The following is a 26,578-nucleotide window of genomic DNA, read 5'->3' on the forward strand; positions in this document are numbered from 1 at the left end:
ACACATACAAGATGTACAGTGAAATGAAAGTGGCAATGCCTGCGGGATTGTGCAAAACAGAACAGAACCAGTATTTACATTTTTTTTTAAAGACACAACAATAATTACAGTCCTGATGGCCTGTGGGAAGAAACTCTGTCTCATCCTTTGATCAGGACAGGCTTGGTGACGTATATATGATGGAATTTAGACTGGAGATCTTGACAACGTTTAGTTGTCCACAGCATGGTTAAAGACTGGAGAAAAAGGCCACAAATGATTGCCACATATTTGTAGATTATTCTCAACATTCAGTGCTTGGATGCTTCCATTTTCTAATTTATATTGGATGCAGTTTTTTTTCTTTTAAAGTGAGATACATGTACGGGGTCATTTTCTTACTCTGATGCCATCCAGTAGTTTCTGCAGAGTGCACACTTGGAATTTTCTTCTGTTTAAAAAAAGTACATTTGAGATAGATGAAGGAAAATCTGACTACATTGGATGAAAAATGAAATCAAAGCTGATTTATTTATAGTGTACAGTACTTAATTTATGCGTACTATTTGGAATAAATTGGACAGATTCGATGTCCAACGTTTAAAATTTGGTGCTAAATATAAGAAATCAAGGAAAGGAATTAAAATAGGTTAATGTTCAATACAGAAAAACAGTATGGAATATACTAGATTGAAAATATATTGGATTATCTACTGCTCACGACAACTAATTGTAAAAATATGGGCTAATTCGTTCAAAGAGACTTAATTATTCACATCTATTGCAGACCTATTATATAGCATCTTTAATCAGCTGGATGTCTTACGGCACTTCTCATGAATAACATTTGACACTAGGCTAAGTGAAGTGATATTGGCATAAATGTTATAGGGGGAGGGGAGTGATCAATTATGTCAGTGTAAATGTGTAGTCTTTAGTGTTGATTCTAAGGATTGAAACATCAAGCTAAGTAAAGCAAGGTCACGCAAAGTCCATTTCTCAATTTCCTTCCCACACTATGACAGATTTCAAATGAATCTGCTGATCTGTTAGGCAGATTGTAGACAGAGCTCCAGCTATACTCATGCACTGTACTAATCTAAATATTTCCTGTAAAAATGATAATATTTGTATGATAGATTAGTGTTGTGTATATATAGTATGAAAGGAGTTTCTGTTCCACTTTAGATTTCGCCCTTTGTCTTGGTTGCTATCAATTGTGCCAATAATAAACTCAAAGATCAAATAATAAATTGGAACCAGTTTATCTTTTATGTGCATGTACAATAGGGAGGTTGCACGTAAGGTCATCTGGTCAAAGGGCGTGACACGCAGTAGCTCAATCCTTCTGGAGTACAAGACAGCTTCCGGCATACACTAGTAACACATGCAACACACGTCCTTACCTGTTTAAAAACGGCCAAAATGGTCGATTTTTGCGCTGTAAAAATTTGTGGGAATAGGGGTAACCGTGTGAAAACCGCCAAAATCACTGCTGCTCGCTGACTTGTGAAAGAGCAGCGTGCTGGCAGATTGAGGGCAGGTCCTGGCTCATGACAGCCCAGGGCTGGAGGGTGACTGAGCGCTCTGAACCCAAGCACCAAGGTGTAAGCGGCGGAAGGAGCGCATCCCTCGGGACAGCCCCCACTCTCCCCCTCGGGGTCAGCGCTGTCCAGCCACAGCCGCCCCCCCACCCCGTCTCCCCCTGTGAGGCCGCACTGTCACGGGCTGTGGGACGGCAGCGCCCACACACGGGGCCGGGTGGAGCGGGGCCACGGCTCCGGGCAGCGCACACACGGGGACGAAAATCCGGCAACGTCCCTGTCAGCTGCAGCAGAGTTGGGGACTGTCTGGTCCCTCCGCCCACCCGGAGTCACTGACCGCGCTGCACCGGCACTCAACTCCATTTGCAATTCCTCTGCCCACTTGCGCATCTGTTCGAGATCCTGTTATAATTTTTGTTAACCATCTTTAGTGTCTACAATACCACTCATTTTGGAGTCATCAATGAAGAACCAAAAAAATCATCAACCTGAAATGTTGACCTTTTCCCTCTTCACGGAAGCTGTCTGATCTGAGTATTATCTTTTTTTAATTTCCTGGTATAAAAATCTACGCGATTATCTCTCTTGATTGCATACAAGCTTTCTGTGAGAAACGCGTCTTGGTTTTGTTTGAAAGTTACCTCATGAATCCTCACTGGCAAATTTGGAATGATTAACATTTTCAATCTGATTATATCAAGCATGTGATTGAATTTATTTTGAACTGACCATGATTACATCACATTTATCTGAAACTAAACAAGCTGGGTTATCACTTGATTGGTTGTTATGTATAAACCTATGGTTCGAACAAACAAGAGTTGAAATGTTGTCCTAGGAAAATGCAGCCCAGTATAACTGATTAATTGATTACTAGGGAGAAAGTAGTCCGAGGGACAGGAGGTGGGAGGGAGAAGTTTTCCTTAAAGTGCTTTTAAATGACCTGCACACAGTGCATTTGCCAGAATTTTATAAATGACCTATGAACCTTTCCTTTTTCTTTCTTTCTCTCTCCTCAGTTCAAGTCGGTTTTTAGATCCTATTCGCAGGACTTTGTTCCTCACCATCATACCTCTGCATCTCCTTCTCTTTGCACTATCTCCTCCCACTTTCCGGCTGTGCACCAATCGAGGAGCTCCGATCTAACTTTGCCGGGCTCAGCTAGCATAGTGAAAGCTGCGGAACTGCTGGACTGCTCTCATGACAATGCAAAGCCTGTTGTCGTCTGCCTCCCTCCTGAGTCTGCTTTTCCTAACTCTCTCCAAACTACTTCGGTGAGAATTGCTTATGAATACTTCAGTGCTTTTCAAAACCTATACTTGTGATAAAAGGTCCTAAATCTGCAACTGACGTAGAAGAACTTGGTTGATATCTTTATAATTATTCTCCAACTTAAAACCAATTAAATTAGCATTCTACATTTAAAGTATGCTAATGTGCTCTCTGTTCAAATGAAGATCATCTCCAGTGTGGTATTCATTTTTGAAAAGGTTGATTTCAGTAATTTGGTGTTTATAATCAAATTGTATGCTGGTAAGAAATGCAGCATCAATGATTTGGTTTTTTTTAATGGTTATTTCAGCACGTCATATCTTAACTGAGCAAACCAGTCGGGTGTGTTATAGTCAAATACCATCTGCTGGATGCCATCAAAGTGCTAATGCCAGCAGTCCAAACCACCATTTATTTGCCACACCAAGCATTCTTTGCTTCCACACTTGTGATGTGTGCTGCACCAAATCCTAAATATGAAATGATGCGAATTATAATATTTGGGATTATGATCAATAAGAAATATACTAATGAGACGAGGTAGACCAGAATGGTATGTAGCAAGTGTGTACCTACAAGGAGGAAGAGTAACAAGGAGAAAAAAAGATAAAGAGATAGAAATATATCAGGGTTGCAATGTTCTGTGTAATACTAAAGTTGAGTACCTATGGACATCAAGTGGAATAGAAGGTAATGTTATAGTTTAATAGCAGCTTGGTTTAGACTGGTTCAAGACTGAATAAGCCTGACTACAAAACTTCAATGTTTCAGGATATGTTTAGTTATGTTTATGTAATGTTATGTTTTAGTCCTGGTGATCTGAGCCATTTTGTTTTATGTAAATTATTAATTTATGATTGAAGGAAATTATATTAATTTGATGATAATACCAAGTTTGGGTATTGCAGTGTGCTTAATATAATGTATTTTAGGGAAAGAAACCTCTCCTAGGTCTTAAATCTGTGGGGAAAGATCAAATATCAATGGGGATGTCAAAATTTGAAACTAAGCTTTGATTATAATGGAGGCACTATTTAAATGAAAAGTCCCAAGTATTATAAACAACAGATTTGGAACATGCAATTGAAGACTTGGTTTGTATAGTATGTTTTATGGAGGATCTAGAGAGAAAAAACTCTCTTAATTTAGATCAAGACAACTGGTACATCACAGTGGGGTGCTAAATCCACTCGAGCAAGGACTTAGTCGGCAATAGCCATGCAGCCTTCGTTGGTGCAGTTAGGAAGGAAGACGATGGAGCGGTGGACTGGTCGCAACGTTGATGAGTGTCAAGAGGAGCCATGTGGGTCGGACATGAACGTGCAAGAGGCAAACAAAACTTGGAACAACTTATTTTGGAACACTTAAGAATTTTACGTGACCATGTTTTTGTAAAATGTAGACCGGCCGAGCAGGCACGGAATGGTCAAATAGATCAAAAAAAATCAATGTGTTAATAACCAAGTTCATGTGGATGAAAACGACTGACAAGAGTTCAGCTTCAGAAAATGTCTTGCTCGGAGGAGTAAACCCTCTACTGATGCTAATCTTAAGTAAAGCTTTGAGCTCAAAGGTGCCTTTATCTTGAAGTTGGTAACAAGGATACTGGGAAGAAATATGTTCTCACTATTAATTTCTGTTCAGCCTTTTATATTTAACAAGTAGGGGTGACAAGAGGTTGCAGAACTTGCTTCAATTGTTCCACTAAAATGTTTAACCACCATTAGAGAATATTGGGTATCGTACATCAGCGACTCCAACTAACTCCTTGGATTGTTCAGAAATGTTCTAAATGTTGCATTGTTTGGATCAGTTAAATTTCAGCATGGAAATACAGACTGGCTAAATATTCAATAACTTTTTTTAAAGTAACAGCTGGGTATAGATTTGTGATCAATAATCCTCAGGGAGTGTTAAGTTTTTCACGTGGATTTTTCATGGATGTGCTTTTTATTTATTTATCTATTTATTTATTTGTTTGTTTTATTATTTATTTTGAACAGAATATAAAAAGAATAAAAAACAAGTGTGAAACAGCATACAAAAAACAAAACAAAAATATTTATAAAGTGTCATAACAATATCTATAAATAAATGAAATAATGTGTCCGAAAAGGAGAAGGAAGCAGCCAAAGCTTATTAATTCCCACCCCTTATTCAACTGCTTGTAATTATCTTATACAAATTTAGCAGCTATATGTACACCATATGTACAGCCACTATATGTACACCAAATTATTTACATTTTTAAAGAAAATCTTGAAAAGTTAACATAATTCATGAATAAATGAATGTTGTTCACAGGATGTACAAATTGTAGAACTTTAAAAACATGGATGTCACCAGAGCCTTTGAGATACTTTAACAAACATTTCCGAAAAGAAGGACCTCGACCTGAAATTTCACCATTCTTTTTCTCCAGAGATGCTGCCTGTCCCGCTGAGTTACTCCAGCATTTTGTGTCTTTTCCGAAAAGAACTGTGCAAACAGATGAGATGTACATTATACTATGTAGCGAGAGGCTTGTTGAACCTTCTGGTCATATTATTCATGTACTATGCTCTAGATTTTTTTTTTCTAGTTCTGCATGCAATTTCCATGATTTTTACGTAATTTAAGGGTTATTTTTTATGCTTCTTAGTTTCACCAAATTAATTGCAGCATTAGTTTTATCAATTGAAGTCGATTTGTCACGAGGATTCACAAGGAAAGGAAATTAATTGCAAGCATACTGAATCTCATTGTGACATTTCTTGGCAGAAAACCAGGTTCATAAAATCAGACTCTAGTTAATGGAGAGCTGCAAATGTCAATTTGCTGATTTGACTTCTGAGCATTTTAAAGTGGAATTTCTAAATACTACACACTCTCATGTTCTTCCCCACGTCCCCCTATCACAGCAGTTAACTGTGCATATCTACCTAATCATGCAAATATTTGCTTTTCTGTAGTACTCCAGAAACAATTAATCTGATCCTATTGAGCGGATCACCATCAAACTCAAATGACAGATTTTGTCAGCTTGCTCCTGCACATTGAATCATAATGTGTGTTTCCAATCTCCCCCATATGTCAATACTTGGACGGATGTAGAGACCCTTTCTCACAGGAACTCTGCACCCCGTGATCCAGCAGCATGAAGGCATTGGATGGTGCAGGGTTGGCCCTGCCCTGAACACTCCACAGGTGGTGAGGTTGGAGGAGGAAGAAGCTTTGGTGATGGAAGCTTCAGTTGATTTGCTTTAATGTTCAGATTTTTAACATTAAAAATAAACATTGTGGCAGAGCATCTCGAGTGCCTTTTGGAATAAATAAATATGGGAGATTGAGCTGAAGATCAGTGTTTGAGTGATGGGTTTGGTTTGATTATTGTCTTGAGTTTGAAAACCATTGTACACTGAAGCGAGAGTGAACATCTTGAGGCCTTCTCTCCTGTAGAGCGAGAGCAATAGTGAGGATGCTGGTGAGGGGGAATACGTTAATCTGTATTCGTCCAACCAAACCAATGGAGACCTCCCTCACTCTCAAGCAGTAAGTAGCATCCGAAGCATGTTGAGTCTTTGGTGCTTGGCTCTAGAGGGAAGCATGTTGGAATGGTTTTCTATTGTGCTGCTCATTTCATTGTGCTGTGAAACTCATCATTAATAAAATTAACATCAACCAACTGCTCACCCTGTAGTCTTTCAGTATTGGACCCACTAAGAAGGTAGGGTATCACATGACCAATTTGCCTGGCAGCCATAATCCAATGGGCGGTATAGCTAGGAATTTTGCTTCTTATCACCAAGATAACCTGGCTTTGTTTATTGAGATCTAATTGGCATTTATACCATTGGCAGCTGACTGAAACAAACATGGGCCAGCTTCCATAAATAGGTAAGCATGTTTCAAAATATTAGATGCAGTCCCTGTTTATTAAGCTTTCATTTTCAAAATCGACATTGTCTTGGAGTCATCTCTAAAATCTATTTCCAATTCCAATATATAGTCATTACATCAATGCAACCAAATATTCTACTTCATACTTACAGAAACATCAAAAATGTCATTTGGTATATGACAGCTGTGATAGTGAGGTATTGGCCAAACATCAAGCTGCTTGTTGCCATGCTCGTTTTATTGTATGTGAGGTGCACATGCACAAAGAGTACCTCTGCCTGTATCGTAATTCACACAGCACTAGGATTTTGATCTACAATGACTCAAAACAAAGCAATACTTCCAGTAAAACACTTATTCTGTTCTCAGTTTTCTTCATGTGCTCACACACCTCTATTCTTTGCCAACCTAGAAATTGAGTTGTGACATTTCTTTTAAGTTACCCTCTTGTTCATCTCTTCACTGTAATTGTTTCATCCATTGGAATCTTCTGCCAAAACCCTGTGCTGGAATTCTTTCTCTGAACAACTTTATCCCACTGTCCCTCCTTTAGGGTGTTCCTTAATCTTTCTTTTTTTTAACCAAGTTTTAATATAACTTTAATGGAGCAAAGGTTCCCAGTGCTCTTTTAGGTAGTGTCATTAAATAGTCAAAGGGCATTGAACAAGTCCCAGTTGTTGTTTTGCCTGCCTTTGTTTGCTTGCCGCATCTAATCAAGGTTGAATAAGAAGAACTTGGTTATGGCATTAGTATCCAGCGTCTCTCTCTATCTTATGCAGAAAAACATCTTGTATTGCATCATTTAAGATGTTTAGAACAGAATAAATCTTGTTCTTCCAGGGCACACAACTAACGCAAACATTTTCTGCAACAGGTTTAGCTGTACACAAAATACTGAACTGCCTCTTTGTACTCATGTCAATGCTCAAAGTTGTAGTTGAGAAGGCTGCGGTTGTTGGTCATGGTGTAGCTTTTAGCTTCTAAAACATGTGCTTTTAACATGCTTCATACTGCTCTACACATAACTGCTTGCATGGAGAGCGACTATTGGCCTTTAGACTACTTTCTCATATGGCTGCAGTGATGAAAATGGATTGATTCAGCTTTTTACTCTAGCATTTTGGCTTGACAATTTTGAGGGAACATATAAACATTTGTAGAATAGTAAACGTGACCAGCTTGTGGTTATTTGTCTGAGAGAAATAAACCATTAAAGTTTTTATCTCCAGATGTATATTTAAAATCTAACCAGTTTCTCGACTGTGCACATCACTGTTTTTCCAAGAACCTGCACCCTATTAGTCTTAAATGCAATCTAGATAATATTTTTTCAGATTTGGAACAAAATGACCACTCAGTTAATTTGGGATTATAATTAGTTGACCTGTATATACTTAGCTAACTATTGTAAGCGCTACAGCCTTTTGGAAACGCTTCACTTTTGATAGAGCTATGGATAAAATGCTCTCACTCTGCAGTTTGACAGTCCAGTGTGTGTTGTGCTTGTGTGTGGTAACAATAGGCGTAAAATTTAATGCTACAAAAGCTAAACAAGTATTTTATCCCTTACACTCCTCAGTGGACTATACCGCAGTAAGTTTTATGCCTCGTATTAGTGGCTTCTACTACTACACTAATTTTTTTTAAAGCTATTTTGGGTACTAAATATCTCTTGGCACTCGTGTAAGTGCTGACTGTAGCATTTTCCAAAAGTGGTTTTCTGCAGATTTATGTAATAGTTTAAAAAATAATAGTCATAAAATCAATATAACAGATTCCAATGGATTTCTAAATACATCACCTTTTTAAAAGAGTTCCAACCAATTGGATAATTGACAAAGTTGCCAAAGATACATCTTGACTGTTCCTATATGAGACCAATCATGAAATAATTAAATATTATTTTCCATACTTTAATGGATAATTCTATGGCTGTGTCCATATTCAGCACTATTTATTTGCGGATCATATTTTGGATATAATACAGTTTCCAATTGATATTTAGCACTTAAAGTTGGCATTTTCTGGGGAAAAACAACCCAGTGTTAGTCATCGACCATTTTTATTCTTTCTTTCTGGCTATTCAGGAAATGCCGATGTGTGCTGATACTGTAAGTGATTCCATCTTTAACTTTTGTCTTAAATTGCACTAGTACCACTAGTACTCGGCGGCTTTAGCACATTTTTAGACGGTTATCGTCAGTAGTAGATAATATTTGAGAATACCTAATGTAGTCGAAAAGCTGTAGATGATGATATGATTCTAACATAATTCAAAAGTGTGTTGATAAAATTTAATACCTAGTGATATTTCCCCACACATTGCATAACCAATTTAATTTCATTCCAGGAGCCTGTAGAATCTTCTAACGGAGAAGAGATCCATCACAGTGATTCCCCCAAATCAACTAATGCAAAGGAAAACCAAGAAAGAAATGACAGGTGGGATTGTTGATTTAAAGACCTAGACTCTTGGCATTCAGCAAAAAAAATCATGATTGCAAAATTCTCCTGGAATGTAATAATCCACTTGACCATGAGCTGTCATTTGTTACCAGGGTGTGTACACGACTTCTGTCACGATACAATTTGGCTTCCAATCTTAATTAAATGTACAAAAGGTGTGTTCATTAAATTTGGGATTTGTTCAGACACAAACAACTAAATAGATAATGAAAAATCCAGTTCATACTCCGAAAGCGTGTATATTTTGTATTATTATTTGATTCAAAGCAAAATATTACTTTTCTTTATCTTTAAGATCACAGCTAAGAAGAAATAGAATAATTTGAGTACAAACCCAACTGCATTGAATTGAGACAATTGTGAATTTGTGAAGCGCTGTTTAAAAATAAATTAAAATGCTCAAGTAGATTTTGTAATGCAGTTATACAGCATGGAACCAGACCTGTTGGCCCATCGAGTTTGTGCTAATTATCAACCATCGCATTATATTTATTTGGCAATCAGTGTATTTTCACCACATTCTTGTGTAAATATACAACTGAATAGAGGAATTTATAGAATACTTATTTAAGTGACATTGGATAACTGCAAGACCTGACTCCAATGGGGAAGAGGATGCCAAAAGTTGAAGTATGATGGGAGGGGAGATTAGAAAAGGCCATGGTGGGATTTGTCCAAGAAAATTTGATGTTGTTGAATACATTGGCGAATATACTGCTGGGGTAGGGATCGATTGATGTATTAACTAAATGTGAAGATATAGGCTAAAGAGCCAAAAAGAGCAGTCTTGGTCTGTTTTGTAGTTTGTAGTAATGATTAATGCAAACAAAAAAACATAAGAGGGTTCCTTTACATAGACTGCATTATCTGCAACTGTAGAGGCAAGGGTGGAAAGGAGAAGTTATGGGAAGCAGTCTTGTTAATGCCGTTATGCATCTTGGTTCCAGATCAGCCTAGGCTTCAAGCTTTCAGTACAGTACAAACTGAATGTAGGTTATGGCACCAGAGAGAGGTTTCAGCAATGATAACTTTAGTTAAGTTTAGAGATGCAGCTTGAAAACGGGTATTTCAGCCCGAATCTGCACCGACCATCGATTACCTGTACGCACTAGTCTTACACACAAAGGGCAATTTACAGAGGCCATTTAACCTATAAACCGGCACGTCATTGGAAAGAGGGAGGAAACTGGAGCACCTGGAGAAAACTTATACGGCTGCAGGGGGAATTAACAAACTCTGCTCGAACCCTTTTGCGCTGTGAAGGAGCAGCTCTATTGTTGCGCCACAGTTGAAAGAAATCTGTCTCAACATATCTGATATTTGACATGTATATAAATGTGGATTTGAAGGAATTTGAATTAGGAATATTTTACATGATGCAAGCAAAAACTGGCTGACTGAAAAGAGATGAATATTTAGATGAAGAAAAAGATATATTGGCCCTGTGGGCAATATGGTTGGAAAGCATACAGTTTGCCACAATATCTAGACTGACTGAACCCTTAACGTAATGTGGCAGTTTTCTCTTTCATGCGCCTTGTACTTAAACTTTGGCCTATTCTCTCCCTCAAGTTGAATATTAAATTCATTTGTATTATGATCACTACAGCCTGGGGGAGTCTTCAGCATGAGATTGCTAATTAAGCCCATCATCTTTCACAATACTATGTTTAAAACACCTGCTCTCTGGTTCAAAACCAGCTATCCTAAGAAACTATCCTACAAACAGTGTGACCCCCATTAGATTGCCTTTGCCCTTTTGATTTTTCCAGTCTATCTGTCAATTAGAATATCTCATGATTAACATCATGCCTTTCTAACAGACTCCCATTTATTTATTTCCATTACATTGTGCCTCTGGGGAGGGAGTCCACGGGAATGAAAATGACCACAAAGTCATACCCCAAGAGTTAATGATTGTATGGCATTTAGGATATTGTTTCGTACCACTGTTCCACAGTTAAACCTACTTTAATTTGCGTTCATGGCGGAGCAACCCCTCAGCTAAATTATTATAATCAAAATAAACTATCAAATATTCTTGCTACAATAGTGTATATTTAGACGATATGAAATCCAACGAACTTTCCTTCAGAAGAGAATAATTGATAATTATAATTTATATGTATTCCTTATTTATCTGGTGTTGGAAGCCAAGCTATCTCATGTGCTGCCGATTGATTTATTTCTGTTTTATTTGTCTTTCTCTTAGGCGAGCAGACACACAAAATTCATCTGATTTGGATCCAAATGATGAAACGGATGAATTGTCCCTCATAGATCATGAAGAAATTGTGGCGAGACTAACACTCAAACAAGAGGTAAAGCATACTTTTGCATTGTTGGCACCGACCTGGAATAGAGCAATCCACTGTTGTATCAGTGATCAGACTGTTGCGAGTGACCTCGGATGAATTTAATGCTGAGTGTGATAGAGTGATGGATGAAATTCTGGCTGGGGTGAAGGAAAGTACACAGGCTTGTAGTTTGAATCACACCTGATTCAGTCCGTTGTAAATTGCATTGGAGTCTGGATACTCTTTGATTGTCTCACCTGTGCCATCCATGGTTAATTCTGAGCCTCTTATTTGCAGTGAAGTTATTTGTTCAACAAATCCAGACCAGTCTGTTGTTGCTTTGTAGTATAGGCCCACAGTCAAGCAAAATCCCATATTTGGTCTCCTAAATTGCTGTAGTGTGTAGCTGCTGGAATTGAACCATGCCTGTGTGTGTGGGTGGGCTGGGAACAGTAGCAATACTGAAGTGGGGACAGGGAAAGAAACTAAATTAAACCAAAATCTCATATTGGCAGTTAATTTATGGTTGCATTGGTGCCAGCTGCAATAAAGGCAACAGATTTCCTATATTTTAATCTCAAAGGAACCCTGAAAAGGTGAGGCAAACTGCAATCCTAATACAATCTTATTATACATATATATATATGTAAACATCGATATAAATTGGGTTGGTGCTTTAAATATGCATTACATTTTTTTTCTTACTTTGGTTTTCGCTTTGATTAGTTCAAATGATCTACATTTTATTGTTGAGAACCCAAAGTAAATCATGATATCCATTAAAAGCTTTTATATAATGTGTGTGCGTGCGCTACCACAACAAGTGTATCTCCAGAATTGGAAATAATTATTGTCTCTGCTTCCGTAGAACAATTGTATATATTCAGAAAAGATGCAGAATTATTATTGACCATGCAATAGGAGGCCTCACCTCCTGGTAGAAGGATTGAATGAGTTGTGACAGCAAACCATTTGGTTTCCAGCAGCTGTCAAAAACAATCAGACAATTCATCACTTCTGAGTCTGCTCATGGGAGTGGTGGGGGAGGGTGGGGGGAGGCGGGCGGAGGAAAGAGTGTATTGGAAGGACAACACTGGAATCTATATTGTGAATGTAAAGTTGTACACAAGAAAATTGACGAAATGATACATTTCTTGCACTAAAACAAAATAATAATTTTACTGATCATCTTAAATTTGAACCAAAATTTGAGTTGGTATCCAAGTTTATATTGAAATTGCCGCATTTAATCAGTAAAAGCCAATCTAGGGAATTGATTGTTTCCCAATAGATCTTTTATCGCTGGGTATAAAGGTAGCTGATGAGGTTGATCTAGGAGTGGCAGATTCTGCTGCAGCTGGCCTTGGATTTCCATCCAGCCCAGAGCCATTGCTGTTCAGCGTCCTCATCTCCTTTCCCCAGTCAGTATGCACTCGACTACAGGACAACTACTCTCAGATCCTTGCACAAGGTCAAATCCAGCATGGTGGACATCTTGCTGCAAATAGCAAACCCTGCTCTCTGATGGCCTATAAATATAACGTCCCTGGCAACATGCGTTAACTCTGCCCCTCTTTCCACAGATTCTATATGAACTGCTGAGTAGATTCAATATTCTGCTTTTATTCCCGATTATAACCTGCTGATACAGAATCAAGTTATCGGAGTAGAATTAGGCCATTCGGCCCATCGCGTCCACTGCCGTCATGGCTGATCTCTGCCTCCTAATCCCATTTTCCTGCCTTCTCCCCATAACCCTTGACACCGTTCTAATCAAAAAATTGTCTATCTGCCCTAAAAATATCCACTGACATAGCCTCCACAGCACTCCATGGCAATGAGTTCCACAGATTAACTACCCTATGACGAAAGAAGTTCCTTCACCCCTCCTTTGACCTCTGGTCCTAGACTCTCCCACCAGTGGAAACATCCTATCCATATCCACTCTATACCTGTCACTATTCTGTAAGATTCAATGAGGTCCCCCCTCAACCTTCTGACCTCCAGCGAGTAGAGGCCCAGTGCCATTAAACTTACAGTGCTTTGAGATTCAGTAACGTGGAAAACCTACAATTATCACATTAGTATATATATTTTTAATATTTATAGTAATTAAAACACAAAATACTTTTTGTAATTAATATCTGAAGCTAGGTAATCTTAAATAGCTTCATATTTTGTTTTCTTCCCATTATGGCAGAAGGCACTCAAGGTATACTATTTATAAATGGGGCTAAGGGGAAAAAAGTAATTCAAGCTTTCACATGGGATTTAGCCAAATATCTCCTTTGCCACTTCCCACATTTCATGCAAATTGTTTCCAGCTGCACTGTGTTCATAAGCACTCATTCATTCATTCATTCAAGTATGCCTGGTTTAGTTTAATCCGAAGCACTATTTCACAGAAGTAAATATTGTCCAATAAAGTTTTAAAAATGTTGGAAAATGTTTTATGTACAGGCTTTGGTGGCATCCTGTACCCTGAGCAGTATTGATATAACTATAAATAAATTACGTCCATAATTTTAAAATTACCTGAGATAATTGTACTGTGGTGAACTGTTTTGAGACTTGATGGGGGTAGGCAGTGATGATTCCCAAAGTTCAGTGATGCGATTTAGAAAATGTTTTAAATGACCTAATGCCTTAGCTTTGGCATTATTCATGAAATGTGTGGATGATATGAAAATGAGGAAGATGGCAGTAAATTGCAGGAAAATTACAGATAAATATGAGACAAGGCACGAAGGGCAAAGACCTCCCTAATTCTAGGTACCGTGCTTGAAGCTTTGTTACGGACCAGAAACACTGGTAATGCTGTATGGAACAGAAAAAGCTCAGAAGACACTTGTCTCTTTAAAATCTTAGCTAGTTTACAAAGTAAATGAAAAAAAATTGGCAGAAGAGATAAGAATGAGTTTAAAGATATATAGCAATTGGCAAAAGAACAAGAGATTATAAATCTTTCAAGAAGTGGATGGGATTTGAAATTCTCTGCATGATCTTAACCAGCTGAGGAATGGCTAATGCAGTTTAATGCAGACAAGTGTGAGGTGTTGCATTTTGGGAAGTCAAGCCAGGGCAGCCTTCATTCACAGTGACTGGTAGGGCCCTGGGGAGTGTTGTCGAGTAGAGGGAGCTAGGAGGACAGATGCATAGTTCCCTGAAAATGGGTCGCAGTATAGACTTGAGGAACTGAGCTATATGGAGAGGTTGGGCAGGCTGGAACTTTATTCACAGGAAGCTGAGGGTGATATAAAATCATGAAGGGAATAGATAGGGTGAATGCACGGAGTCTTTTACCAAGGGTAGGGGGGGGGGGGGGGGGGGAATGTTTCTTTTCCCTACTACCTCACTTTAAATTTTGAAACACCGCCTTGAATAGCACCCAGGATGAAGCAACTGATGCTTATTTATCCCACTTATGGTTGACAAGTTTGAAGTAAGTTTAATAAAAATAGACATTTTTATGTGTGGTTGCTTAGAAATGAGCTATGAGCTCTCAGAATATTGATATAAAATTGATTCCAAGCTCTTTTAATCAATACAGTTGTTAATCAATGGGAAATCTGACTTTCTGAAACAGTCATTTTCTTTGTTACACATTAAATCCATCACTTGCAAGTGTGCGTACAAAATCACTAATCATTGGCAAGCTGTTTGCCATAATGATAATTTTGCGGCTGTGGAAAAATCATAGATGTTTCTAAAATCTTAAAGGCAAGAGTACAAAACCCTCTTTATAACCTAGATCATTTTTCAAGTTACTATAAGCATAGTAAATGGAGAGGGAGTCCAGCCTACAGAACAAAACATATTTTATATTATGATTGGTTTTGTTTTGATGCATTTTTAAATTGACATTCCTTTTTGCTTGCATATATACATTAGAATGTATACAATTTTCAACCAATATTCTAGGGAGAAGATGGCCCAGAGGTGCGAGGAGGCTCCGTGGATATTCTCATCGTGCATGCAACCGAGACAGATCGTAAAGGTAACCACTGGAATGACATCCAAAGGATAGACCTAATTCCAGTTTTGTGATTCAGATTTTGACAGGAAAATAAATGATCTCTTGCTCTCTACTCTTGGAATGTTATTACCATTTTATATTTTGCCATTTGGAAGTTCTCCACTTTGAAGACCAAATTAGTTGGACTTTAATTATTTTAATGTTGCTTTAAATTTACTGTAAATTGTTGCTTACTCTTTTTTATTCCAACCCTTCCTTCCTGTTGAAGCTTGCAATCTGTTCTTAACTTATTCATTACATTAAGATGTAATGTATTTAGGTCTTAAGATACCACTTGGGCTGATGAGTAAAGTCAAGAGGGAGGGAGAATAGTTGTGACTGAAAATTAGCAAAACAAGTTCAAATAGATTCAATAAAGTTAGCACCATGCTTTTCTTTGGTTGAAGGAACATATCTTGTGTCTTTTTGATTTAATTATCATGTTGAGGAATATTGGAAACCAGTAAGCTTATTTAGTACTCATAACCTGTTTCTTTTGTTCATACTTCCATTTGCCTGCTTGTCTTCCACTTTAGATTTAGTCCTTTACTGTGAGGCATTTCTGACCACGTATAGAACATTCATCCCACCTGAGGACATCATCAAGAAACTGCACCATCGATATCCTTTTTTTTGTAATTTATACAAGATTCCCTGTTTCAATTTGGTATAAAGGCGCAATTAATGTTTAGCATCGTGACATGCATCCAAGAAAGTTGTTACTGTGAAAAAGCTCATTTATAACATTGCCTGCATACACACACATGGAACAGCTATTTTTTCCTAACTAATAACCACTTATGAGAAGTTTTGCCACTGTCCGGATACTTTCAAAAAACGGGTGAGCAAGAATACGTTCTTCGTTCTGGTCCGCGTGGTGGATGAGTTGTGGTGAGTAATGTTGGCAATTGTTGTACACTTAGTTTCTACAACATTTTTAAGAAAAAAATAACGTGAAGGAAAGAACTGCAGATCCTGGTTTAAATTGAAGGTAGACACAAAATGCTGGAGTAACTCAGTGGGACAGGCAGCATCTCTGGAGAAAAAGAATGGGTGACGTTTTGGGTCAAGTCTAACGAAGGGTCTCCCATTCCTTCTCTCCAGAGATGCTGCTTGTTCCGCTGAGTTACTCCAACATTTTGTGTCTACCTAAGAAAATATAGCTATTGTTTGTCTGCAGACATTTTGAAGTACAATATATTTGTCTTGTATAGGAAACTATACTGTCTATGTGACTTAATAATTGTAATCTGAAGAATCAATCTGAAGAATATTTGCAGCTTTCTTATGTCATTAGACATAGTTATTTCCATACCAAAAATTATTAAGTCCCAGCAGAGAATAACATATCGCCAAGTGACCCACATGATTATTTGCACCCAGGGCTTGTTTATATTGTTGTTACCTTTTGTTGCTAAGTTTTAATTAATAATTTTTGACCAACTATTTCCTCTATCTTCTTTGGGGCAAAGGCATGACTATATGAGTGAGTTCAGATACTCCTATTGCGATGTCGCAGTATTTTGACCCAGTTCTGGAGGTACTGTTGCTCTTCATGTGGTATATGGTGCAGCCATGATTGGAGTTGATGGAATAATTGTTCAGGATGGTGAATTGAATGGCATTTAAATGGACTGTTCTGTCCTGGATGGAGGCAAGCTGTTTTTGTTATGGAATCGGAGAGTGTTACAGCGTAGAAACAAGCCCTTTGGCCCAACTTGCCAACATGTCCCATCTACACTAATTGCACCTGTCTGCATTTCGCTCGCATCCCTCTAAACCTACCTTATCCATGTATCTGCTTAAATCTTTGCAATAGTACCTGCCTCAACTACCTCCTCCAGTAGCTTGTTCCATACACCTACCACCCTTTGCTTGAAAAGCTACCCCTCAGGTTCCTATTACATTTTTCCTCCCTCACCTTAAATCTAGGTCCTCTGGTTCTCGATTCCCCTACTCTGGGCAAGAGACTCTGTGTGTCTACCCAATCTATTTCTCGCATGATTTTGTACACCTCTATAAGATCACTCTCCTTCGCTCCAGGGAATAGAGTCCTAGCCTGCTCAACCTCTCCCTGTAGCTCAGGCCCTCGAGTGCTGTTGTTGGCCGAGACCTGGGTGTCATGGTACACCAGTCAATGAAAGTAGGCATGCAGGTGCAGCAGGCAGTGAAGAAAGCGAATGGTATGTTAGCTTTCGTAGCAAAAGGATTTGAGTATAGGAGCAGGGAGGTTCTACTTCAGTTGTACAGGGTCTTGGTGAGACCACACCTGGAGTATTGCGTACAGTTTTGGTCTCCAAATCTGAGGAAGGACATTATTGCCATAGAGGGAGTGCAGAGAAGGTTCACCAGACTGATTCCTGGGATGTCAGGACTGTCTTATGAAGAAAGACTGGATAGACTTGGTTTCTACTCTCTAGAATTTAGGAGATTGAGAGGGGATCTTATAGAAACTTACAAAATTCTTAAGGGGTTGGACAGGCTAGATGCAGGAAGATTGTTCCCGATGTTGGGGAAGTCCAGGACAAGGGGTCATAGCTTAAGGATAAGGGGGGAATCCTTTAAAACCGAGATGAGAAAAACTTTTTTCACACAGAGAGTGGTGAATCTCTGGAACTCTCTGCCATAGAGGGTAGTTGAGGCCAGTTCATTGGCTATATTTAAGAGGGAGTTAGATGTGGCCCTTGTGGCTAAGGGGATCAGAGGGTACGGAGAGAAGGCAGGTACGGGATACTGAGTTGGATGACCAGCCATGATCATATTGAATGGCGGTGCAGGCTCGAAGGGCCGAATGGCCTACTCCTGCACCTAAATTTCTATGTTGGAGATCAAGATTGGAGAAGTGCTCCTTCTGGCAAGAGGGAAGTATTCTGTACCCTTGATTTATGTTTTGCAGGAAAGGCTTTCTGTCAATGTTGTTGGGTGACTTGGTGATGGAATCAGAGTAGGTAGTTAGATCTTCTTGTTGACAATGGTCACTGCCTGGTACTTCGTAGCCAATGATCAGTCTAAGATTGAATGATGTGCAGGCATGGATTGGCTGGGGAGTTGTGAATAAAACTAAGCATGTGTAGATATCAGCATTCATATCCAATTTTGATCGTTATGATGGTAGGAAAATTATTGATGAAACTACCAAATATGGTTGGGCCCAAGACGAGTCATGAGGAACTGCAGTGGTGTGTTGGGACTGGGATAATTGATCACTCATAACCACAGCCATCTTCTGAGTGAGCTATGACTCCAATCATTGCCGTGATTCCTCTTGCTTACCAGTTTTACCAGAGCTCTTTCATGCCACAACTGGTCAATTGCTGCCATACGTCAAAGACAGTCCATGTTTGGATGAAGCGTGGGATTACTTTGGAACCATGTGGTCCTGACAAAACCAAAACTGGGCATCAGTGTACAAACTGAAAATGCTCCAATCGTGGTAGGTCTGACTGCACAGAAAGTTAATGAGAAGAGAAGCGGTTGATCTTTGAGGTCCTAAGCCCTTTGTCAGAACTGAGAATGAGGGATGTGTAAGAAGGAACACCGATGATAGACACAAAATGCTGGAGTAATTGAGCGGGAAAGGCAGCATCTCTGGTGAGAAGCTAACAATGATCCATTCTACATTTCCTTGATCATCGTCTGCTTTGATCTGTCATTTTCCCACCTTACCCTTCCACTGGTCTCCCTCTCCCCTGATTCTCAGTCTGAAGAAGCGTCTCTACCCAAAACGTCACCCATTTATTCTCTCCAGAAATGCTGCCTGTCCCGCTGATGTTTTGGGGTAAACAGTATCTTTGGGGAGACCTGAAGTGAATTAATGTGACAATTGGAAGCAGATGGTCTATGTTGTGTTGCTGCGAGCAGCGCTGTGGAACATCCAGTACGTCAGCCTGAACCGGAGGAGACAGACTGAGCCCAAATCACAAATGGATGACCAGCAAAATTTTGTTGGCAGCACCTTAGCATTAACTGCTATCCCTCCTTATAAATCTCTACCTCTCTGCTACTTTCCTGCTTTAATATGCGTCTATTATTCACATACTGTTTTCCCATCATACGTTCTTGTGTGGCTTTCAGTTTGATTAAAACACCAATGGAGGGCATTTTCACTATATTAATAGCACTGTATAATTGCAATTATTGTCTATGGCTAATGATGTACATTTGGAAATATAGTCTATTATATCTAAGTCTAAATTTTATTAGTTATTTAAGTTATGACATCGGATGGAAGCTGCATACCAAATCTCATTGCACTTATGTGCAATGACAATAAAATATATTATTATTATTAATGCTGGAATATACTTGATTTACGCGGGGGGGTTGGAGGGCGGGGGGGGGGGGGGGGGGGGGGGGGGGGGGGGTGAAGGATCTGAAACCTGACTATTGGATGCCACTATAATTGTGCTAGTTTGTTTTGCAAGCATTAAATAATATTAAATACCTTGATCTGCATCTGCCTTAAGGGTGCTCACATTGACTGGCAGCTTATGATGTAGATTGTGGAGGTATTGAAGTTGCATGTATGCCCTTTTCAATATCTGTATAAATCATTTTTTTATGTACATATTTCAGAAGATTGCTGTCTATTTTATTGCATGGTAAATATTAATAATGTGCAGTATGAATTTATACATACTGCCCATAATACTATAGTGATTGCATGTCATCTGATCAATTCCTTGTTGCTGTTTCTTTTCCCAGTCTGGTGGAGCTCTCGGATGACATCCTGAAGTTGCTCATGGAACTTGTGTTCCGTTTAGTGTGTAGTGGTGAACTGAGTCTGGCCCGGGTTTTGAGAAAGAATATTCTGGATAAAGTAGATCAGAAGAGGACTGTGAAGTATGCTGGTCTGATGAAGCCATTGGCTGCACGTGGGGTGGCAGCAAGGTACAGACTCCAGGTCTATCATTGTTAGACAATATCCTTCTTTTATTGTGGTTACTTGGAAAGTTTATAAATAGGTGGAAATGGGGAGTCTCTTAAATTTTGTCTGTCATTGGGAGAATGTTTTGTGTGAAAATCAATCCTTGACTTTCTGTAACACTTGAACTCTTACTCCTGCAGGCCTGGAACGCTTCATGACTTCCACAGTCACGAGATAGCTGAACAGTTGACACTTCTGGATGCCGAGCTGTTTTACAAAATTGAGGTAAAGATTTGTCAGAATGGATCTGAATAGTTCATTGTTCTGCGAGCTGTACACATTGTTACATATTCACTGACAGGAGGTGAGTTGTCAAGTTCTGCCTGCCTGAATTGTTGAAACAATTGTGGACCAGTAGAAGACTGGATGTTAGAGGATTCAATTGAGGGAGAAAAATAATTCTGCCTCTCGTGTCTGCGCCAATGGTGGGGGAAAAAAGCTTCCCAGCTCTCCCCTCCTTCCAATGGGCGGTTCATAGCTCCGATGCTCTTCGAACGCAAGCAAATATTTTTGCAATGATGTGGGTTTCTGCATTGACCATCTTTCCACGTAGTGGAGTCCAGACCCTTGTTGGACTCTCGCTTCTAATCCCACCAATTACTCCACTCTCATGTCCCCGTCATAGGGCCATTCTGTTTACTGTGTCTAGACTCCCCATGATTATATACATTTTATTAAAGTCTTCCTCAGCCTTGACTATTTCAAAGAAAGCAAGCCAAGTGTATACAATCTAATAACTAGACACAAAATGATGGAGTAACTCAGCGGAACAGGCAGCATCTCTGCATAGATGGAATGGGTGACGCTTCGGATTGAGACCCTACTTCAGACTGAGCGTCTGGGACTAGGGAGACACAGAGATATAAGGAAGTGTAAGGTGTGAAAACGAGACATCAAAGGGGATGAGGTTCAAGGATAGCTAGGAGAAGGTGACAATGAAGCATACAGAGATAAAATGTAATCAAGGGGACAGCCAGACTGGTCGGAGAACTAGGAAGGGGCAGGGATGGAGAGAGCAGGAAAGCAAGGGTTACATGAAGTTAGAGAAGTCAATATTTATACCGCTGGGGTGTAAACTTCCCAAGCAAAATATGAGGTGTTGTTCCTCCAATTTGCACTGGGCCTCACTCTGACAGTGGAGGAGGCCTAGGACAGAAAGGTGGAATGTGAGGGGGAGTTAAAGTGTTAAGCAACTGGTGGGTACATTGGCCTAGGCACTGAGCGGACGTGTTCAGTAAAACAATCGCCGAGCCTGCGCTTTCTCGGTCTTGCCAATATATAGATCCACACCTGGAACAACAGATGAAGGTAGATAAGATTGGAGGAGCTGCAAGTGAACCTCTGTATCACCTGAAAAGACTGTCAAGATCCTTGTACTGAGTTGGTAGAAATGGTATAGGGACAGGTGCTGCATCTCCTGCGGTTGCAGGGGATAGTACCTGGGGAGGGAGTGGTTTGGGTGGGAAGGGATGAGTTAACCAGGGAGTTGCGGAGGTAACAGTCTCTGCAGGAAAGCGGAAATAGGTGGAGATGGGAAGATGTGTCTGGTGGTGGGATCCCGTTGGAGGTGGCAAAAATGTGGGAGGATTATGTGCTGTATGTGATGGCTGATGGGGTGAAAGGTGAGGACAAGGGGGACTCTGTCCTTGTTGCGACTGAGGGGAGGGGGTGCAAGAGCGGAGCTGCAGGATATCGAGGAGACTTTTGAGGGCCTCATCTATGATGGAAGAGGGGAACCCCGGTTCCCCAAAAAAGGACAACATCTCAGATGTCCTGGTATGGAACACCTCATCTTGGGCGCAGATCCAGTGTAGACAGAGGAATTGGGAGTAGGGGATTGAGTCTTTGCAGCAGGCAGAGTGGGAAGAAGTGTAGTCTCGATAGCTGTGGGAATTAGTAGATTCATAATAGATGTAAATCATAACACTGTTTTGGTCATGGCAGCCTGCTTTACTCCCTCTTAGTGCAGTTGTGTAATTTCCTGTAATGTGATGACTCAGTACTCGAGGCAGAGTCTCCCTGCACTTGCATTCCATGCCTGGGCTTGTGCCTCTTTAACTATCGTTGGAACTTGATTTTCTGCCTTTTATGCATCTGTGGTTATAAACTTCCTGTTCCCGCAAATAGTGTGTGTTGATGCCATTTTGCTTCTTCCCAAATGAATTATTTTCTCCAGATTCCATTCCTTTTGCCGCTTATCTATCCAACTAGGCAGGCAATCAATGTCCTCTAGCCTCTAAAAGTTTTCTTCTCACTGTCACCCTTATCCCCAGTTTTTATATCAAACTTGTATACTCCATGTACACTTCAATGTGTACTACAGAAAGCAGGGAACTGAGGACAATGCCCAGTGGAACAATAATATCTGATCATCCTAAGTGGAAAATAATATGCATCTGTGGAAGAAGAAAACTAAGTAGAAGTCTTTGCTGTTGTGTTTTGTTAGTATAAATAATTGACCATTACATTTGAGACAGTGGTCATGGTTTGTAGACAGGTTTAATGATGAAAGCAGGTCAGACCAATCTCCAGGAAGGGATGGTACACAAAATTGCTGGAGAAACTCAGCGGGTGCAGCAGCATCTATGGAGCGAAGGAAATAGGCGACGTTTCGGGCCAAAACCCTTCTTCAGACTGATGGGGGGGGGGGGGGGGGGGAGAAGGAGAAGGAAGGAAAAAGGGGAGGAGGAGGCGCCCGAGGGTGGGGGGATGGGAGGGTGGGAGGAGACAGCTAGAGGGTTAAGGAAGGGGAGGAGACAGCAAGGGCTAGCAAAATTGAGAGAATTCAATGTTAATGCCATCCGGACGCAAGGTCCCAGGCGGAATATGAGGTGCTGTTCCTCCAATTTCCGCTGTTGCTCACTCTGGCAATGGAGGAGACCCAGGACAGAGAGGTCGGATTGGAAATGGGAGGGGGAGTTGAAGTGCTGAGCCACCGGTAGGTCAGGTTGGTTATTGCGGACTGAGCGGAGGTGTTCGGCGAAACGCTGGCAATGGAGGAGACATCCAGGAAGGGATGCTGATTATCAAATGAGAATGCCCACAAATAAAATTTAAACTGACACCTTGTCATGGTTTTACACTCCAATTAGCAATGGGAGTGATATGAAATTAAATTCCGTTGGTGATTCCCTTGTGCTACAGTTTTCATTCCGATCCAGGCTGTGTAGGGCTAGCCTAGCACATTTTATAGCTCCCTTCATCTCTCTCTTTTATCACTTCTCTCAATGTCAGATCCCTGAGGTTTTACTCTGGGCCAAAGAACAGAACGAAGAGAAGAGTCCAAACCTAACACAGTTTACAGAGCACTTCAACAATATGTCCTATTGGTAAGCATGAAGCAATGTTTCTCAGCTCTTCTGTGCCAAAATGCTTCAGATAAAAGCCAAGTTCTGCATTGAAACAGCTGCATGCTCCTGGTTTGCGAATATCTGGGTGGAATAAAAGTGGGCAGTGCAAGTCTGGGAGCCGGTCGATATTGAGTGCCGCGGCAGGGTACACATATCAAAACAGGGACATGAAGGAGGTTGTGCTGTCATTCCTTTCTGGGATATATCTTTGATGTCTGTAGCAGTATGTTTAGCATTAACATCATCACAGTGGGGAACTGTGACAGCAAACACTTGCTGGTGCTGGCGATGATTATTCGAAGCGATTCCCACACATCATACTCAATCTTCCTATGCTTCCCATTTTGTTTTGAACATGTGAGCTTTTGGGCCAGAGTGCTAATGAGGCTGCGTGATTGCAAAGCTTTGAGGCGAGCGTGATGTATTTTCCTGAACCAGTACCATTTTCCAGGAAGGGACACTGGATATCAAAGTATTCATGTTTTGGTCTTTCAGGGTGAGGTCAATAATTATTCAACAGGAAAAGGCACAAGATCGAGAACGGTTACTCCTCAAATTTATCAAAATTATGAAGGTTCGTAAACTGCTACACAATGTGTTGTAGCATTTCTCTGCTGTCACATTCTGAGAACTGTAAGATTTGCTGAACAAATAACTTGCATGACATATGTATTTAATATATAGAACGGTGCATGGCTAGAAAACCTTGTGAAGCAAAATCTCACCCAAAATGGCCATGTAACTTTGAAACTTTGAAATCATTGCAGCAGATACTGAAATTCAACCTTTTAATTTTTTTTATAATTTCATTTTAATTTCTAGCACTTACGCAAACTGAATAATTTTAACTCGTACCTGGCTATATTATCTGCATTAGACTCGGCACCGATCCGCAGATTGGAATGGCAGAAGCAGACTTCAGAGGTAATGTTGTGATTTGTAGTTTTGTATGTTATGTCCAGGCTCCAATCTCTGCAGTAACTGGAAAACCTATCTGTAAATTGGTGCAAAATGTTTCCTGGGTGGCAAAAGCTGAATTTATGGTGACACAGCCCACTTTTACGTGGCTGTTATGGTATCATGTCTGAGTAGCATTCTGTAAATAGGTACCCTCATTGCAAAAACATACTAGAAAGAATTTTAAAACTTTGGAAATGAGCTGGTTGAATACTGTACGCCTGATAAATTCCTTTGCCACTTGGAATTGTTCATCTCCAGGATAGTCAGTTGAGTAAATTCAAAGCTGAGCGATTGTATTTTTGATATTACAATCTAGGAATAAGATGACTGCATGATAGTGGGCTTAAGACAAAATGTTCATTACAATGTTGTTGAATGAATCTCAGAATGTTAATGTCTTTTTATTGATGTTCTTTTGTAATAGAGGTTATTTTAATAGAGGTAGCAAAATGAAGGACCTTCCCAGTTATAACGATGGATCGCAGACCCAAATCATTGACTATTTTTCATTCTACAGGTGCTGCCCGACTGGAGTTTTTCCAGCATTCTTTTTTTTTTACAGCAATATAAATGTATGAACTGTAGAATACATACCTTCCGTCCACGGTAACAAGCCAGGCATATCAGCACCTTGCTTTACAAAGTCCCTTGAGTAACCATCTAGATAAGAAACTTGTGACAAACTTTAGTACACAGTATTGTCATGTAATCTGTAGCATCAAGGTGCTTCTTATATTATTGTAGCTCCTGCCTCCATGGTGTAAGTTGATGCTTGTCATGCAGCTGATTTTACAATGTGAGGCTCAGCAGAGCTAAACAGTGTTCCAAGAATGCTTGTGAGAATATGCTTCAGAAGTCTGCACCAATAATGGTTTAACTACAGAGATGACTAATGTTGTTGTTAAGCCTCTGCACTATGAACTAGAGAAAGATTGATAATGCAAAGGCAAACTGTGTTCAGGAGAACAGTGACAATGCACCCCTAAAGTGATCTGAACAGATTATGAAATCAGTTGTGAGTTTTCTTTGTACCTTCTTTTGCCACACAAGAAGCTCATTATGTTCTCTAGTAATTGCTGTGGTAATGCTTTGCCAATTGTCCAAGAAAACAGTGAGCGATTCTCTTGGGGAGGATGGCTGTTAAAGATAAGCAGTCTGTGGCTTCAGGCTAACACACCTGTTTAAGGTAGATTGGATTTTAATTAATTCTCCAGAGTGTACTCAATAGTCTGAAACCGGAGTCGGTAAAGGTAGAATTGTATAGAAATTGCCACAGATCTGGTGCTAGCATTTGACATTGTCAGTGCCCCTCACTGTTCTATCTTTATTCAACCATCCCATTTAGTTTATTCCACATTGTTGGCAGTCTCTATTTCAACCATTAATTATCTCACTTAACTGCCAGTGAATTGCAAACATATTTCTCCCAACACTCTCTTCTATATTTAAACATTTTGCATATAATCTATCGTTTTGTTCCCTGTGCTCTCAACGAATGGAATCTAACATTTTTATTTTATTGCACATTATTATCTGCTCATTATATTTGCCCTAAGCCATTAAAAAGATTCATACTTCAACTAGTACAGTGCCCTCCATAATGTTTGGGACAAAGACCCATCATTTATTTATTTGCCTCTGTACTCCACAATTTGAGATTTGTAATAGAAAAAAAATCACATGTAATTAAAGTGCACATTGTCAGATTTTAATAAAGGCCATTTTTATACATTTTGGTTTCACCATGCAGAAATTACAGCAGTGTTTATACATAGTGTCTCCCCCCCCCCCCCCCCCCCCCCCCCCCCATTTCAGGGCACCATAATGTTTGGGACACCGCAATGTCATGTAAATGAAAGTAGTCATGTTTAGTATTTTGTTGCATATCC

General features: G+C 39.8%; 1 protein-coding gene across 12 annotated transcripts in view; it reads left to right on the forward strand.

The window, feature by feature from the left end:
* The window catches only part of LOC129711967 (rap guanine nucleotide exchange factor 1-like), a 122,176-nt gene that overhangs the window by 84,852 nt on the left and 10,746 nt on the right, over positions 1–26,578 (forward strand). For 4 of the 12 annotated variants that reach the window (XM_055660036.1, XM_055660035.1, XM_055660038.1 and 1 more), the window contains 13 exons: positions 2,543–2,797; positions 6,234–6,326; positions 8,762–8,785; positions 9,025–9,116; positions 11,353–11,461; positions 15,359–15,434; positions 15,989–16,073; positions 16,251–16,343; positions 20,157–20,342; positions 20,520–20,604; positions 23,614–23,708; positions 24,225–24,303; positions 24,552–24,653. In XM_055660036.1, the coding sequence (XP_055516011.1) occupies positions 2,543–2,797; positions 6,234–6,326; positions 8,762–8,785; positions 9,025–9,116; positions 11,353–11,461; positions 15,359–15,434; positions 15,989–16,073; positions 16,251–16,343; positions 20,157–20,342; positions 20,520–20,604; positions 23,614–23,708; positions 24,225–24,303; positions 24,552–24,653 (1,374 nt within the window). The remainder of the gene's footprint in view (positions 1–2,542; positions 2,798–6,233; positions 6,327–8,761; positions 8,786–9,024; positions 9,117–11,352; positions 11,462–15,358; positions 15,435–15,988; positions 16,074–16,250; positions 16,344–20,156; positions 20,343–20,519; positions 20,605–23,613; positions 23,709–24,224; positions 24,304–24,551; positions 24,654–26,578) is intronic. The other 8 variants (XM_055660041.1, XM_055660043.1, XM_055660042.1 and 5 more) reach the window with 6 other exon arrangements.

The sequence above is a fragment of the Leucoraja erinacea genome, chromosome 31 (genome assembly GCF_028641065.1).
Source record: "Leucoraja erinacea ecotype New England chromosome 31, Leri_hhj_1, whole genome shotgun sequence".
NCBI classification, from domain to species: domain Eukaryota; kingdom Metazoa; phylum Chordata; class Chondrichthyes; order Rajiformes; family Rajidae; genus Leucoraja; species Leucoraja erinaceus.